Source organism: Equus przewalskii, chromosome 18 (assembly GCF_037783145.1).
Source record: "Equus przewalskii isolate Varuska chromosome 18, EquPr2, whole genome shotgun sequence".
NCBI lineage: Eukaryota > Metazoa > Chordata > Mammalia > Perissodactyla > Equidae > Equus > Equus przewalskii.
The window spans coordinates 25,027,826-25,045,299 of NC_091848.1; the positions used below are offsets into that span (position 1 = coordinate 25,027,826).

General features: G+C 38.1%; 1 protein-coding gene across 1 annotated transcript in view; it reads left to right on the forward strand.

Annotated features, from left to right (window-relative positions):
* Positions 1-17,474, forward strand: part of VPS8 (VPS8 subunit of CORVET complex) — a 235,611-nt gene that overhangs the window by 169,418 nt on the left and 48,719 nt on the right. The window contains 4 exon segments of the mRNA XM_070582453.1: positions 9,252-9,332; positions 11,053-11,079; positions 11,081-11,223; positions 13,756-13,921. Of these exon segments, the coding sequence (XP_070438554.1) occupies positions 9,252-9,332; positions 11,053-11,079; positions 11,081-11,223; positions 13,756-13,921 (417 nt within the window).

Here is a 17,474-nt window from a genome sequence, read left to right on the forward strand (position 1 = left end):
TATCTCCATAAGGCAGAAATACTTTAATTTACCAAGTAAATTAGAAAAAATGAAATCTTAAAGCCAAAAGTGTCTTCTCTCTCAGTGTATGCATTTTGCTTTGTGTTGAGCTTTAACTACACATGAAGATACATAAATTATAATAAATAAAAATCTGTTTTTCCCTTGGCAAAAGCATATGATTTTTTAAAAATTTCGTGTTTCAAGATTTATGTCTTTAAAGGCTTTTTATATTTGAAAATCTTCACTTTATTTTGAGTGATGCTGGCATTCACTGTAATTGTATTCTTATCATTTTCTACCTTCAGTGGTTGTTAACTCCCACTAATCAGGAAGGTGTGCTGTTTCTTAAACTCCTTGTTTGCACATTTATGATTACTATAATAATAATTCTACCTTGTATTTGTATAGAGATTTTTATTTTTTCAAGGTGCTTTCAGAGATATTATCTCATTAAGCTCACAACAGTCTCTTGTTGTAGGTAGGGCTACTGTAGCAGTTTCTGTTGATGAAGGAGGAAGGAAACTGAAGTATAGAAAAGTTAAGTACCTGGCCTGCCATTAGTGGCAGAACCCAGACTACCACCAAAGTCTCTTACCTCCTAATTTATGCTCTTTCTCGTTTTATCATACGATCCTTTTCATTTGTTTCAGGCTCTGGTTTTTCGAGGACTTTATTAATTAGTTTATTAATTACCTATGTAGATGAAAGGCACAGTTCTTGCCCCAAAAGAGCTCTTATAAGAGAGGCAGAAAATGTTCTGATATAACTATTTATAGGGCTCTAAGTAAGTAATAGTGGCAACCTTTAGGATTATCTGCTCTGAACCCTATGTAGGTACTTGCCGCTTCTACAACCCTACCCTCTTAATCCATGTGATTACTACAGGAGCAGCCATGTGAAAGGGGCCCTGCCTCCTAGCTCCACCTGATTGACTCCAGGTGGGTGCCTGGCCTAAGCAGGACCAGAGTCCTTTTGAGGAAGTGTTAGAACTGCGCTTGAGAAAGATGAATTCAAGTCTCTCTTCAGGTCTCTGGATTACATAAGGCACAAAGTTCAGGAGCTGACGGTGACTATTCCATCATATGGACTGAAAGAGTAAAAAAAGCTAATCTCAAAAGAGGAGAATGAGGCAGACACACGACGAGGAGAATAGACAAGATGTATGGAGGAGAGGGAAGATACAAGGAGAGGATTCAAGACAGTGGGAGAAGAGGCAACAGAGAGAGAAAATCCTGATGGCATTTGAGTCCCTCATTGTAGCTCTTAAGGCTTACCTGCAATCCTGTGCTTGGATCCTTGAAGCACCGCAGCACCTTTACAATAATTATCTTTTTTGAATAAGTTAGAATGAGTTGGGTTTCTGAATATGTATAGTCAAAAGAGTACCAATAAAATATATTTTTGAAACAGACTGGGGAATTTGGAAAGATTTCCTAGAGAAGGAGATGTCTGAACTGAATTGCAAAGAGCCTAAAGGAATCAGGGAAAAACAGCAGATAGGACTATTTAAAGCAGAGTGAACTATATATACAAATAATGTGAGGTAAAACATGGTACATTTGGGGAGTTGCAAGTGTTTAAGTATGCTTGGAACATAGGACAAGAAAAGGTGAGGCACAGCTGAAATTTGACAGACAGGCGGAGACTGTCCTGAATTGCTTTATAAACCGTGGTAAGGTCTTTGGATTTTATTTTAAAATTAGTAAATTCTCATCAAAAGATTTTAAGCAGAGGAGTGATTGAATGAGGTTTCTCTTTAGAAAGATCACTCAGCCTGTATTATACAGAATAAATTAGAAGAGATCAAGACAGAGGCATAGAGATCCTTAGAATGTAATAGGTACTCGAGTTTGTTAATTGGGTTACAGAGAAGATGAATTTGGAAATTACATAGTTGATAGAATCCACTTGACTGTTTAGATATAGGGGAACACAAGAAAAAGCCAGGTAGGAACCCAAGTTCCAGGAAACACCTGAGAATCAGGTCTATTTACCTATTTTTATTTCCCATTAGAATATAAGAATGTTGAGAGATAAGACTCTCTCCAGAACTCTGTCACCATCACCTAGCCCAGAGGCACCTGGCATATACAGTTATGTGTCACTTAACGATGGTGATACATACTGAGAAGTGCGTTGTTAGGTGATTTCATCATTGTGCGAACATCATAGAACATCTTACACAAACCTAGATGATATAGCCTACTACACACCTAGGCTGTATGGTACCAATCTTTTTTTTTTTCCTGCTTTATCTCCCCAAATCCCCCCTGGTACATAGTTGTATATCTTAGTTGCAGGTCCTTCTAGTTGTGGCATATTGTATGGTACCAATCTTATGAGACCAGTGTCATATATGCTGTTTGTCATTGACTGAAATATCATTATTCAGCACATGACTGTAATAAATATTACTGAATAATAAGTATTTCTAGAGTGAATAAAAGTCAAGTATGGAGAAATTCCACTTCTGGCCAAGATAGAATAACAGAGACTGGGTTAACCCTCCTGCTTGAAATAACCAACATATATAAAATAAGTTTTATGTATATATAATATATAAAATATATACAAATATATATAAAATATATAAAATAGTTTTCAAAAAACTGGATAGCAGGCAGTAAAGGACAGTGATTCCCAAGAGACGGGAAATAAACAATGTGAGTCTTTTGTTTGCCCCACCTTAATGTCCTGAGAGAGTTTCCAGACAATAGTGCAGGAAAAGGGATCCCAAGCAGTTTCCAGCATACTCACTCATTTGGGGATATGGAGCTGAGAGTTAAGAGAGACCAAGGTGCCCAGAGTTTTCAGGCCAAGTACCAGGAGAGAGAACTCTGGAGATATGCCAAAGGCTCCCTCAAGTATAAGTGCATGATCGAGGAAATTAGGCCAGGGAAAGACTCACCTGAAAGCATTAGAGGAATAACAAACTCACACAGGGCCAAAAATAGTGTCTTTCCCACCAGTAGGACTAGAAAACTTCACAATTCACAGAGCATTGGGTAGAGTACTCAGAAGCACTCAATCATGGGAAACAGCTAGCTGTAGACTAAACATAGCTCCAGTCATTGCCTTACAGACCTGAAAAGCAAGACCTGAAAAGATCAAACTATTTCCATGCAATTTAAATGCATCTCAGAACAAAACTTAAAAATACTTTTAGGAATACAAAATATCCAGATCTCAACAGTGTGAAATTTACGGTGTATGGCATTGAGTGAAAACTCGTAAGGTATGCAAAGAAGTTGGTAAATGAAACCCAAATATGGCATGGATATTAGAATTAGCAGACAAGGACACCAAAACAGAAGAAAAGATTAGTGAATTTGAAGACATAGCAATACAGACTATCCAAAATAAAAAACTGAGAGAAAAGTGAATCAGAAGAAAATGAACCAGAGTATCAGTGAGCTACGGGATGGCTTCAGGCAGCCCAAAATTTGTGTACTTGGAATCCTGAAAACAGGGAGTCAGAGCAGAAAAAAATATTTGAACAAATATTGGCTGAAAAATTTCCAGATTTATTGAGAACTGTTAACACACAGATCAATAATACCAAGCTCAAAAAACATGAAGAAAACTACAAGGCACGTCATAATTGCTCAAAATAAATGATTAACAGAAAAGCTTAAAAGTAGACAGTGAAAAAAGACACAGAGGAACAAAAATGAGAACAGCAGATTTCTGCTAAATGCTCTTGGCCACTTTGACCTAGTTGACATTTATATATCAATTACAGTAGCCGAGTACACATTCTTCTCAAGTGTTCATGGAACATTTACTGAAACAGACTGTTTTCTGGGCTATAAAACAAGTCTCAATAAATCCAGTGTTTTGGATTTTAGCCATTCTAACAGGTTGTGGTGGTCTCATTGTTTTAATTTGCAGTTCCCTAATGAGTAATGGCATTGAGCATCTTTTCATGTGCTCCTTTGCCATCTGTGTATCTTCTTTGCTAAAGTGTCTGTTCAGATTTTCTTGCCCACTTTTCAGTTGGATTTAGTTTTTTTTTTTCATTTATTGTTGAATTTTGAGTTCTTAGTATATTTTTTATACAAGTTTTTTCTCAGATAAGTATTTTGCAAATATTTTTTTCCAAGTCTGTGGCTTGTCTTTTCATTCTCTCAACACTGACTTTCACAAGGCAGAAGTTTTTAAAATTTTAATGAAGTCCAACTTTTCAGTTTTTTCTTTCATGAATTGTGCTTTTGGTGTATCTAAAAACTCATTGTCAAACCTAGGGTCACCTAGATTTTTTCTCATGTTATCTTCTAGAAGTTTTATAGTTTCGCATTTTACATTTAGGTGTATGATCCATTTTGAGTTAGTTTTTGTGAAGGATGTCAGTATCTACAGTCGTTTTTCTACATGTGGATGTCCAGTTTTTCCAGCACCATTTGTTGAAAAGACTATCCTTTCTCCATTGGATTGCCTTTGCTCAGTTGACTGTATTTATGGGAGTCTGTTTCTAGGCACTCTATTCTTTCCCATTGATCTATTTGTCAAGTCTTTTGCCAATACCACACTGTCTTGATTATTGTAGCTTCATAGTCAGTCTTGAAGTCAGGTAGTGTCAGTACTGTGACTTTGTCCTTCCTTAATACTGTGTTGGCTATTTTGGGTCTTTTGCCTTTCCATCTAAACTTTAAAACATTTATCTGCAAAGTAACTCACTGGCATTTTGATTGAGATTGTCTTCGTCTGGTTTTGGTATTAGGGTAATGCTGGCCTCATAGAATGAGTTAGGAAGTGTTCCCTCTCTATTTTCTGGAACAGATCGTTGAGTATTGGTATAATTTCTTCTTTAAATATTTGGTAGAATAAACCAGTGAAACCATCTGGGGCTAGGCCTTCTGATTTGGAAGATTATTACTTATTGATTGAGTTTTGTTAAGAGATGCAGCCTATTCAGATTATCTTTATCTCCTTGTGTGAGTTTTGGTATATTCTCTTTCAAGGAATTGATTCATTTCATTTAAATTATCAAGTGCTCCAACCATGAGTTTTTATGTGCCTAGGTGTGTGTGTGTTTGTTTTTATTCTTCCCCCTCATCACTTTTCTCCTTAGTCCCAATGTTTAATCCACTTTAAGTCCTCTCCACTAGACTATTTCCTATGCTCCAGCACAGTGCCTGGAACATAATATATACTGAATAAATATTAGTCGACTCAATCACCTAATGTCCTTGAGTAGTTCTCAGCAGTTTCTGAAGCACTTTTGTGTTCTTTATCTCTTTTGATCTCTGTGTATGTTGAGCTGGGGAAGTAGTGGTATCTTCATGTTCCTCATGAGGAAAGGGCCTCTCAGAAAGATTACATAACTTGCCTTAGTTACTCAGTTATTAAGGGAGCACAGCTGGACCATTAACCTAGGTCTTCTAACTCTGCTAAGGCCTTTTCTTCTAGCAAGGGTGTTGATGCTATCTGGTGTGTTTTTTGTATCCACCTTTCTTCATCAGGTCTCTGGGGAGACGATAGAGAGTGACAGTTATTGACATGCACAGTTGCTCAGATATTTACAGTTTTTCCAGAAGAGAGATTCACTTGATAAGAGGTTCTCAAAGATCTTCTTGACCTCTAAATGTTTATTCAAACTGATACCTCACACCTGAATTGTACGTGTTTCTTTCATGAACATTAGATGATAAGTTAGTGAGTGATTTTTTTAATTCATGAATACTTTTACTTTATTTTATTGCTTAAATATTATTTATCTTATTTTTTTATTTTTTGCTTGAGGAAGATTCACCCTGAGCTAATGTCTGTGCCAGTCTTCCTCTGTTTTGTATGTGGGTCGCCACCGAAACATGGCCACCGACGAGTGGTGTAGGTCTGCACCCGGGAACCAAACCTGGGCTGCCGAGACAAAGCTCACTGAAGTCAATCACTAGGCCACAGGGCTGGCCCCTTAAATATTTTAAAAAATTATTTTATTGAGGTCATATTGGCTTATAACGTTTTGTAAAGTTCAGGTATACATTATTATATTTTGGTTTCTGTGTAGACTGTGTCCTGTTCACCACCAATAGCCTAGTTTTTATCCGTCACGATACTTATGTACCCCTTTACCCTTTCACTCTTCCCCCATCCCCTTTCACCAATCTGTTCTCCTTATCCATGTGTTTGTTTGATTACCTTCCACATATGAGCAAAATCAGTGTTTTTAAGGGACCTTATTTATGTTATATACATTCTGTCTTCACTGCTTGCTTTATTGATCTTCACTCTATGGCAAAAGTAATTCTTGACTTCTGAGAAGCTGTTTATGACTTTTTACTGAGGGAATTAAAACAAGCAAATGATTTATATGCTAACCTGTTGAGGGCATTATTCATATTTTAGAGTAATCCTTGATTACTAAATATTTTAAGACATTACCTATATGATACAATAGGTATTAGAAAGCAATAGGGAAAGGAAGTGGTCATCTCATCTTTTTCTAATGTGCTTTTTAAAAATCAAGTTTATGTGCAGTACTCAAGGGTACTCTTTTATAGTTTACAAACAAGTTAAAAAGAAACCTCAGCAGTTATTCATTGCTCAAGAATCTAGCTGACATCTTTGGAAAATAATTTGAAAAGCTAGTGGATTGTGTACATGCTGTGCCGGAAGCCTTTAGCTCCCTTTTGCATTCTATAATTTATATGTTGTCCCAGCATGAGGTAATTTTCATGATTTCACCTTTAAATTATGCATATTAAAGTGAAATGTACTGATACAAATATAGACATGACCTATAAAGATTTCTTCTTTTTCACAGAATTTAACCTTTTAAAGACCTCTTTATTCTCTAAACCACTCTTGTCATAAACAAATGACAGAGCTTTTCTATGCTAGAGCTATATTAGTGTATTGGATGCACATATTATAGTAGATATTTTAATAGGCTTTTTATAATAAAGTATTGCACTGTCCATTAAATACTTTGAGAAATAAGCATATTTATTAAGAGCTTGACCAAAAGCATAATTGAGTGTAAGTTCAGAAGCCTTAACATGGGTCTATTTTTAGGCAGAGAAAATTAAAAGAAAAAATTGTCTGTTGAGTGTGTGGCCTGAGTTGTTTTTTCTAGTAAAGAGTTAGCCTGAGATATCTCTAGTCTTGCCTTTTGTAAATGGTCTGCACATGTTTGACAGGCATCTTTAGCTTAGTGACACAATCTCTGGCTTTGAAACAGAGAATTTCCCCACTAAACTTAAGTGACCTCTTCAAGCCCAGACTTGTAAACTTGTTAATTAGTACACAAATATGTAGCTGTTCCCTACTGTCAATTTCTTCAGCATAACCTTAGCATCAGGGACCAGGAACCTATGGCAGACAGTCTTGTGCTGCCCCAGACCAACTGAAAATTCTGAAATAGAAGCTGTACAAACCCGGTTCTCAAGAGCCATCCTCAGAGGCTAGAAGAGAAAAAGAAGCAAATCCTAAGACTATGTTGTACAGGAGCAGGAAGGCAAAGTTTCTTCTCACACTTCTGAACCTCGCTCCTAAGTTTTTCCTACTTCGCAGTCTTTTTTGTTTTCTTAACGTATGAACTCAGTTACTCTTACTGCACCAAGATTTTAATAACTCCTACTCCCTAAGAACCAGAAGTGTTACCTATATTTTCAAGCAAAGCTTAGTTTATCACTTAGTTATCCATACTGGTTACTTCTATTATCTAGCAAACATTAGTTTATTATTTAGTTTATTAGTTTATGTATCCATACTTGGGAGACCAGTATAGTCTATTAATTAAGAACATGGTTTCTGAAGTAACTAGATTCAAATCCCGCTTATCTGCTTAATAGTTTTGTGATCTTAGACAATTTTACTTAACCTCTCTGAGCCTGAATTCCTTCATTTGTAAACGTTCTGGAAGGAATTTCATGATATGGCATATATGAAATGCTTAGCACTGTACTTGGCGTATGCTATGCAGTTAATAAATAGCGGCTACTTTTATCATACTGTATAGTTGGATTCCCCTGTTTAGCATGGAAGAGTCGTTTATGTCATACATGATCTCATATTAGAGTAAAGTAATAGATTTGACATACTCATTTATTAGTAAATTTTTTATTGTAATTCCCAGTCTAGCCAAAGGTGCAGCAAAATGAGCTCACAAATGTGCCAATGGAGATAAAAATTGCATAATACAACTTTTTGGTGGAGCAATTATGCAGTATCTATCAATACCCAGAAAAATGCTCTTTGAGTCTGCAATTCCTTTTCTAAAAGTCTCCTCCAAAGACAGATCAGAGCAAAATTTGCAGCCACTTGCGTTTGATAAGAGTGGGTGGGATTCGGGGTTAGGGGTCAGATGGGAAACTTAAATGTCCAGCAACAGAGAAAGGTTGGCTAACACATGGTGTTTTCACGTGATTCATACTCTGTTGCTATTATGAAATATTTGGTGATGTGGGAAACTGCTTACCATATACTCTTAAGTAAAAAAAAGTTATAAAAGTAATATGAGAAATACTGAAATTTCATACACTAAGAACTACATCCCTGTCTGTAGTCCTTTCTCTCCTTCCCCAGAAACAAGACTGGAAGAACAAACATCAACACATCAGAAGTGTTTATCTCTGAGTGGTTGGATTTCAGATTTTTTTGGTTTTGTTTTCTTTTTGTACACTTCACTGTTTTCCACATTGTAGGTAATAAACAAGTTACTTGGCACACCTCGTATGAAATGCAGTGGAGGGAAGATGGGGTGTCTAGGTATCTGTTGTTTGTCACTAGTGACCTTATTGAAAAAAGCTTTGAAAAACCGAAAGCTGCTCCTTGGATCTAGAAACTGATCTCCTAAACTGAAGCACTGTAGTTGATTTGGGCCAGGAGGTGGCAAATGTGGGTCACAGGAGGAGCTGTTGTTGGACAGACTCTGTGTGTTCACGAGTGCATCGGTTTAAGTATAGCAGATAAAAAAGCCCTACGAGAGGGACAGGTGGTGTTTAATATGGAGGAGAGGAAGCTTCTTGCAGGAAAAAAACCAGAGTGAAATTTAATTAGACTTGCAAAGAAGATTGTTAAGCAAGGGGCGTGGATCATTTAAATTTTATTAATTTTCCCAAAATATTTGTGATGGCCAGAGGGAGACTGATGTGCATTTCCAGTGGAAAGCTTGTGGAAGAATAAATATTTTGTGACTGTAGAAAAATACTTAAGAATATTTTGCTTTTTCAGATAACTTATATTTTAAAGTAATTTTAAAATACCAAGAACAGAATTATAGCTTTTTGCAACTTTTTCCTAATTAGGATCCAGTTTATGGAAAAGGAAAACTTGGAGAAATCCAGGGACTTATTCTGGGAATGTTGGATACCTTTAACTATGAACAAGTAAGCTACTCTCCATTTCTAAGCCTGTCCTAAGGTAGAAGGAGACTATTTCTTTTTTCTTTGCACCTATACTTTTTCTTTAAAAATTACCATCTATTTAGTGGAAGTTTGGTAGATTGAAGTGGTTTTTAAGATTTTTATATTTCTCTTCTCTTCATCTTACTTAATCTGTATTTTATATACACACATATATATTCTAGAATGTGGAAATGCATCAACTTTGGATTCATTTTATTGTTCTGTTTCATGGGCAGTGGGAAAAATATATTTTATTTTCCCGTTGAAAAGTATGAGAAACTTTCTGGAAAAATAATTAAATTCAAAGATACAACCCATGAAAAGGAAGGGTCAGCGTGAGTATAGAAAATTGCAAAATAAAATCAGAGTGTTCTTTTATACATTCTGAAGCAGATAATTGCCACTAACCAAAAATGGTCATTAGTCTTTCCTTAGCTCAAAACTGCCTATAGCTTTAATTCTCAGTAGAAGCCAGCTTAGTGTACAGATTTTTTTCTTAGTGTACTTCAAAGTGACTCATGAAGCCAAGAAAAGCTCCATTTAGGCATGTTAGATACAATGTCTGCTTTTTTAATAATCAGAGGGAAGAAAAAGAAAAATTGGGGTGGCAGAGCCTTTCTTAGGATGTTCTAAGAACTGCGGTTTTGCTAAGCATAGCACAGTGAGGCTGATGGCCCTGCAGGCCAGACCCCATGTTGGCAGAAAGAAAGCTGAGTACAAGGCACAAAATTTTTGCAAACTTTGTAACTTTGGAAGAAGAGTAAAAGATGGGGTTGATTGGAAAGAATTACAAAGGTTAGACCATTAGAACTAAAAGTTCTGCATTACAAAGGACTTGCTATGTAGCAAGGAGGATGGGCAATATATCTTCCCCCTTGAGACCTCAGAAAGGAACCCAACTGCACATCTAAATGATATATATGAATGTTGAGAATTAGATATAGTATGAAAACGATTTTATTTTGCAATTTTCTATACTCGTGCTGACCCTTTTCATGGCTTATATCTTTGCATTCAATTATTTTTCCAAAAAGTTTCTCATTTATGAGAAATAGTACTTTATAAGCACAAAGATCCTTAAAATGACTTAATGTGATAGCTGTGAAAATGTCTTTATGTGACTTAATGACAGATGTCACAGTCTTGAGTAGATTCAAATGACTTGTAAGTGCTGATCAGGAAAATGTGATCTCTCTGCCCGAGGGAGATGAAAATTGAGTAATGGCCATTAGCTTTTCCAGGGAAAGGTTATTTGAAGTATTGCCATGAATGCAGTTTCTATAAAAAAAATCAGGGATTTTTTTTTGTTACAACACTTGGAGCCATTCAGAAAGAACTTATTATATAAATGTAACAAATACTATAATAGATTTAGGTTTATCTAGTCATTTGAAAGCCATCAGTACTGAATTAAGCCACAGCATGGGAGAACACACATTCTCAGTAGAAACTAGTAACAGCCTTTTAATAATTATTTTGAGGATCTTAGTGTATGCACTTATCATTACTCTGCATATTAAAGTTAACCACTGAAGTTTGGGGGGTTTTAATGTTTGTTTTATCAACTTTGTGCCTTTAGAGTGTATTCCAATTTCAGTTGTTCATAGTTGAAAAGTAAACAAGTATTACTCCCTATTCATCCCTTCTATCTCTTTCACTTTATCAATGATTTTTTGTTTGTTTTTGTTTTGGTCTTTCATAGACCCTGCTGGAAACAACTACTAGCCTCTCTAAACCAAGATCTCCATTGGTCGTTGTGTAACCTGAGAGCTTCGGTCACCAGAGGACTGAACCCCAAGCAGGATTACTGCTCCATATGTTTGCAGCAGTACAAGAGACGCCAAGAGATGGCTGATGAAATTATTGTCTTTAGGTAAGAGAGGGAAGGAAATGTTCCACGTATGGTATGTGGACTCGTATGGTATTACCAGGCAGAACACACGTGGATACACAGCCCCAGTCAGTCATTCTAGCAGTGAAGAAAACAAGACAGAGTGCCTGCCCTCATAGACCCTATACTCTGCATGGGGGTCGGGAGGAGTGGGTGTTAGGGTGGTCAGGCAATAAGTACATAGGAAGTAATAAGAGCTATGAAGAAAAATAAAACACAGGGTAAGGGGAGGTAAGGATGAAGTGTTCAGGGTGAGAGTACTATTTTAAGACACCATAACGAGGAAAAACATCTCTAAGGAAGTGACATTTGAGCAGAATGAGAGAGGTAGGAGTGAAGGTTCAGAATATATTTTAAGGGTGGGGCCAACTTGCTGCTGTATTAGATGTGGAGTGTGAGGGGAAAAAGGCTTTGGCCTGAGCAACTGGATGAACATGGTGCCCTAAAAAGAGGAAGAACAGGTGTGAGAAACGGGGAAAAGCAGGTTTTGCCTTGGAGATTTAGTTTTGAGATGGCTAGTAGACATCCAAGTAAGGATGTCGGGTAGACAGTTATTCTAGTCTGAAACCTGGAGACATGTCCTGGAAATATAAATTTAGAAGCCATCAGCATTTAAATGATGTTTAAAGCCACAGTGCAAAGAGAGAAGAAATCCAGTGTGAAAGTGAAAGGTTTGATCTCAGGAGCAAAGACAGCTCATCTAGAATATATGGATAGAGCCAATAGACGATGGACTCTGGAGCCAGACTTCTTGAGGACGAGGTTGACCTGATCTGACCTTTGTCTGAAGGATCTCTTTGACTGCTCTGTTGAGAATGGACTATAGAAGGTCAAGGGCGAAAGTAGAATACCTAGTTAGGCTACTGCAGTAATGCAAGTGAGAGATGGCCCTAGGTGATAGTAATCAAGTAAGAAGTGGTAAGATTCTGGATATGTTGTGAAGGTAGAGCTGAGAAGATTTATTTGTAGATTGGATGTGAGGTTTGAAAGAAAGAACTGTCAAGGATGACTCCAAAGCTTTTAGCCTGAGAAACTGTAGAAAGTAGTTGCCATTTATTGAGATGTGGAAGGTTGGATGAGAGCATGCAGTGGGGGTGGAGTTGGCTGGAAATCAAGAATTTGGTTTCAGGGTCTGCCCAGGGGTGTAGTGGTATAGTGGTTAAGTTCCCACTTCGGCAGCCCAGGGTTCACAGGTTTGGATCCTGGACACAAACCTGTATGCCCCTCATCAAGCCATGCTGTGGCAGCATCCCACATACAAAATGGAGGAAGATTGGCACAGATGTTCGCTCAGGGACAATCTGCCTCAAGCAAAAAGAGGAAGATTGATGGTGGATGTTAGCTCAGGTCCAATCTTCCTCACAAAAAAAAGAGAGAATTTGGTTTCAGGCATGTTAAATTTAAGATACCTATTAGACATCCAAAATAGAGTTCTTGAGGGGACAGAAAGATGAGGTTTAGGAGAGAAGTCTGGGCTGAAGGTGTAAATTTGGCAGTCATCAGCAAGTAGGTGGTATCTTAAAGCAAAGGAATTGGAAGTAATCACTAAAGGATCAAGGGTGGGTATAGAAAGAAGCGTGCAGAAGAAAAAGACTACAGAAGAGAAAAAGAGTAGATAAGAGAAAGACTGTAGAAGAGAAAAGGATCGACTTCTGAGGTAGTCCCGCATTGCAGGTTGGAGAAGGGAGGAGGAATCAGTTCGGAGGGCTGGGAGTTATACGCAGCGCCTCGCTTCTGGGAGGCTCATTTGGTAACTTGGTGTAATCAATAGGGGATTGCTTCATAGGAGTAGTGTAAGAATTTAGCACTGACATTTTTGTAAATGCTTAATCAAATCACAGCTCTGGCCTTGAATTTGATGAGACACACCACTCATGTTAATATCAAGCTGCTTATATAATGATGACTTTTCTCAATTGACTTTTTTCAAGCTGTCTAAAACATTTCATAGTTTGAGAAATGAACAGAAGTTCAACTCATCCCCCAGGTGGTTTGTAGTCAGAAAACTGTGATTCTGTTCCTACTCAAAACTCAAGTATACAAATATACGTCTGGATTTTAAAAAAAGAGAAGACAGCAACAAGTAAACTCCCTTTCTGGTTTCTTAATCTATACAACCAGCAGTGCATTCCAGCTTATTGAAATCTTTATCACTTTATAAATACACTGTTTTTTTTTTAAATCAATGGCGTTTTAGTTTTTTTTTTTAAGATTTTATTTTTTTATTTTTTGTTTTTCCTTCTTATCCCCAAAGCCCCCCAGTCATAGTTGTATATTTTAGTTGTGGGTCCTTCTGGTTGTGGCATGTGGGACGTTGCCTCAGCATGGCTTGATGAGCAGTGCTAGGTCCACGCCCAGGATCCAAACCAGCGAAACCCTGGGCTGCCAAAGTGGAACACACGAACTTAACCACTCGGCCACGGGGCCGGTGCCTATAAATACACTCTTAACATAGCTGATGTTTATGGATTTTATGATAATGAAAAGTACAAATTAGTTGCTTTCGTTTTGTAGCTGTGGCCATCTGTATCACTCATTCTGTCTGCAAAACAAAGAGTGCACCATCGAAATTGAGGGGCAGACAAGATGGACATGCTACAAATGCCGCTCAAGTAACAAAGTAGGAAAATTAAGCGAAAATTCATCTGAAATTAAAAAGGGAAGGATAACCCCATCACAGGTAAGACTTGTTTTCGCAGAAAAATGCAGACAGTCTTTTCTTACCAACATCTTTTAGGCCTGGCTTGATGTTTTTTCAGGTCCTATAGGCCTCAACAAATTTACGCTATGGGTATCCAGTGCATGATGTCTTCTGCTCAGTCCCAAGCAGTGTTTGAAGAGTCTCTCCTCTCTGCCTAGGACTGAAAAACAGGGATTTGAGAACAACAGGAGACATTTTCTGCCCTCAAAAAGCTTAAGATCTAGTTGAACAGAGGGGATGTACACACGAGTCTAAGATCCTTTGACAAAGTAAGAGGTCAGCAAGTACAAATGCTACAGTACTGATGAATACCTATATGCTGAAGAGTGCCGAGTTCTCACCTTTAAGTAGGGCCGATGGGCAAGGTACATACACGTGTGTGCTGTGTATGGTTTTCTTAGCTGGTAACTGTCTTCAAAGAACTTGGTGCAGTAGTGTTCATTGAGAAATTTTCGTTGCCTTTGAAGTCTGACTAATAGACTAGATATAATTTTTGTTCAATCTGCAGCCTTCTTTTTTTTCATCTTGGGCAGGCAGTGGAGCAGAGTTTGAACTCTACTGCTTAGTAGCTTTTGGGAGAATAGAACTTGACAACATGAGGGGCTCAGTGTGGAGGAGGAGCAGTTACTAGGGCTGTGACTTGATCATTGTGCTATTCTCAATCTACTTCCTCTTCAAAGTGACAGATAGTGTCTCGTTTGCTGTTTCCTTCTCCTTTCTCTATGCCACCCCATCCTACAGTCAGCCTTCATATCACATAGTAAAAAGTTGGACCGGTTGCTTTTCTCTCTGTTTCATTAGCTTTCAGTGTTATATTAGAAGCAGACCCAAGAAAAAAAACCTTGGTTGAGCTTCTCCCAGATAACAGTTTGGAATTTCTACACTCCAGTGGTAGGCATTCATTTATATATCCACCCAATATATATGGAACAGTGCACCAGGCACTGTGCTTAGTCCTGGGGATGTAATGGTAGACAAGTCGTTTGTCTTGTGGAGTTCACAGTCAATGAAATTGTAAACAGATCTTAAATAAGTGTTCTTAAGTTCATTCTGACACCAAATCGTGGTATCTTTTCCAGCACCAATTCTGACATCAGTTTTGTCAGTTCTTCAGACAACAACAATTCTGAGTGTCCAAAAATTCAATTCTGACACTACCTACCAGGAGTTAGTGTCAGACTCCACAGATTTAAGGATTCATCCCCACAGGACTGCTCTCGCTTCAGACACCAGTCGCAAATGGAGTGCCCAGGTTACCCACACTTCCGTCTGACTTGGCCAATTCAGGGGTCCCCATGACTACCCCCAGTTAGATAATTCACTAGAACAACTCATAGAACTTGAGAACATACTTTATGTTTACCAGTTTATTATAAAGGATACGACTCAGGAATAGCCAAATGGAAGAAATGACCAGGGTGAGTTAGTAGGGGAAGAGGGTGCATGGAGCATCTATGCCCTCCCCCAGCGTACCGCCTTCCCAGTACATCAATGCGTTCACCAACCCAGAAGCTCCTTGAACCTCATCGTTTAGGGGGTTTTTATGGAGGTTTCATTATGTAGTGATGGTTGATTAAATCATTGGCCATTAGTGATTAAACTCAATTTCCAGCCCCTCTCCCCTCCCTAAAGGTGCAGGGGGAGGGGGGCAGGACAGGAGAGGGTAGAACTGAAAGTTCCAACCCTCTAATCATGGCTTGATCTTCCTGATGACCAGCCACCATCCTGAAGCTATCTAGGGGTCCCCAGACACCAGTCATCTCATTAGCATATAAAAGGCACTCATTGGGGCTGGCCTGGTAGCGGATGGGTTAAGTTCATGTGCTCCGCTTTGGTGTCCCAGGGTTTGCAGATTCGAATCCTGGGCACGGACCCAGTGCCGTTAGTCAAGCCACACTATGGTGAAATCCCACATAAAAATAGAGGAAGATTGGCACAGATGTTAGCTCAGCCACAATCTCCCTCAAGCAAAAAGAGAAAGATTGGCAGCAGATGTTAGCTTAGGGCCAATCTTCCTCACCAAAAAAAAGGCACTCATTACTCAGGAGATTCCAAGAGTTTTAGGAGCTGTGTGACAGGAACCAGGGACAAAGACCAAATATAAATATTTTTATTATACTGCAGATGAATTGTGCTGTAAGAGCAGATAATGAGTAGACCTAATCTAGACACGGGAGATAATGCTTCCTCAAAGTGCCATGTTAGCTGCCTGAGAAGGAAAAAAAGAAGTAAGCTAGACAAACTTTAAGTACGAGGGTAGGCAGGAGAAGGAGTATTCCAGGCAGAGGGAACAATATATAGAACAAACATGTAGCATCTCTGCTGTGAAACAGAAACGAGCATGAAACTAGACGTTAAACATAATTGGATCTAGAGGGTGAGAGCAAGAGTGGTGTGAGATGATGCTAGTGAGGTAAACAAGGACCATCTTAATTATTTTGATGTTTATACTAAAGAAATAGAGAAGACATTGAAGGATTTTAAGGAAGGAATGATCTGATCTGATCCAGAATAGCATTAAAGAACACTGACTGCAGTGCAGGAAGTGAAAGGGAAGAAAGAATGGATGTAGGGAGACCAAGAACATTGAAGTGATTTAGAGGAGAGAAGAGGTGACTTGTACTAGAATGGTAGAAGTTGGGATGGAAAAAAGAGTACATATCTGAGATGTGTCTGAGACGAGCACAAACATCAGAATAACCAGTGGTCCCTGCTTTCCTCACTAACCTCATCTCATACCTCTCTCTTTTGGCCTCTAGATCCAATCATGCTCAACTTCTAGTTTTATACTCTTTTCTGCTTCACAGCAGAGATATTATATTTGAGAGGTAGAATTATCAGGACTTGGTAACAAATAAATTGTTGGATGGGGGAGGTAAGACAGAGGAAGAAGTCAAAGATAGCACCCAACTTTCTAAACAAACCCAATGGATAACGGTAACATTCACTGAGATAGAAAGCAATAAACAATAACAGATTTGGGAATAAGATAGAGAATTCATTATTGGAGTTAGAGATGTCTGCAGGACATACAGGTAAAGATGTTCAGTATGGTTTCCAGATTGAAAATTTTATTAACCAGTCATCCAGAACACTTCCTTGTTTGCATTTAGGGAAGGAAAGACAGATCCTGTGATTTCCAGCATCTTTCCAAGCAGCATCTAAGTGCATATGAGGGGACCTTTACTTAATGTAGATACTCCAGGCATTACATCTTGGGGCACTTCAGCTTTTTTCCTCTTTCAGTTTTATCCTATTCATAAACAGTTTGTGATTACATGCATGTTTTTATATGGATTTTACCAGTTAGATTTTTTTTTTCTTTCTTCCTAAATAATACCCAGAAGCTAAAACAGACTTTTTTTTTCCTTTTTCTAAAATACAATTCTGTATTATGTATATATAATTATGTGTTTTTATACATAATCTACAAACAGTAAAATTCACTTTCTGTGAATTTTGACAATCCTCTACAATCAAGATATAAGGCGTATTATCACCACCTTCAAAAGTCCCCCTTAGCTCTTTCTAG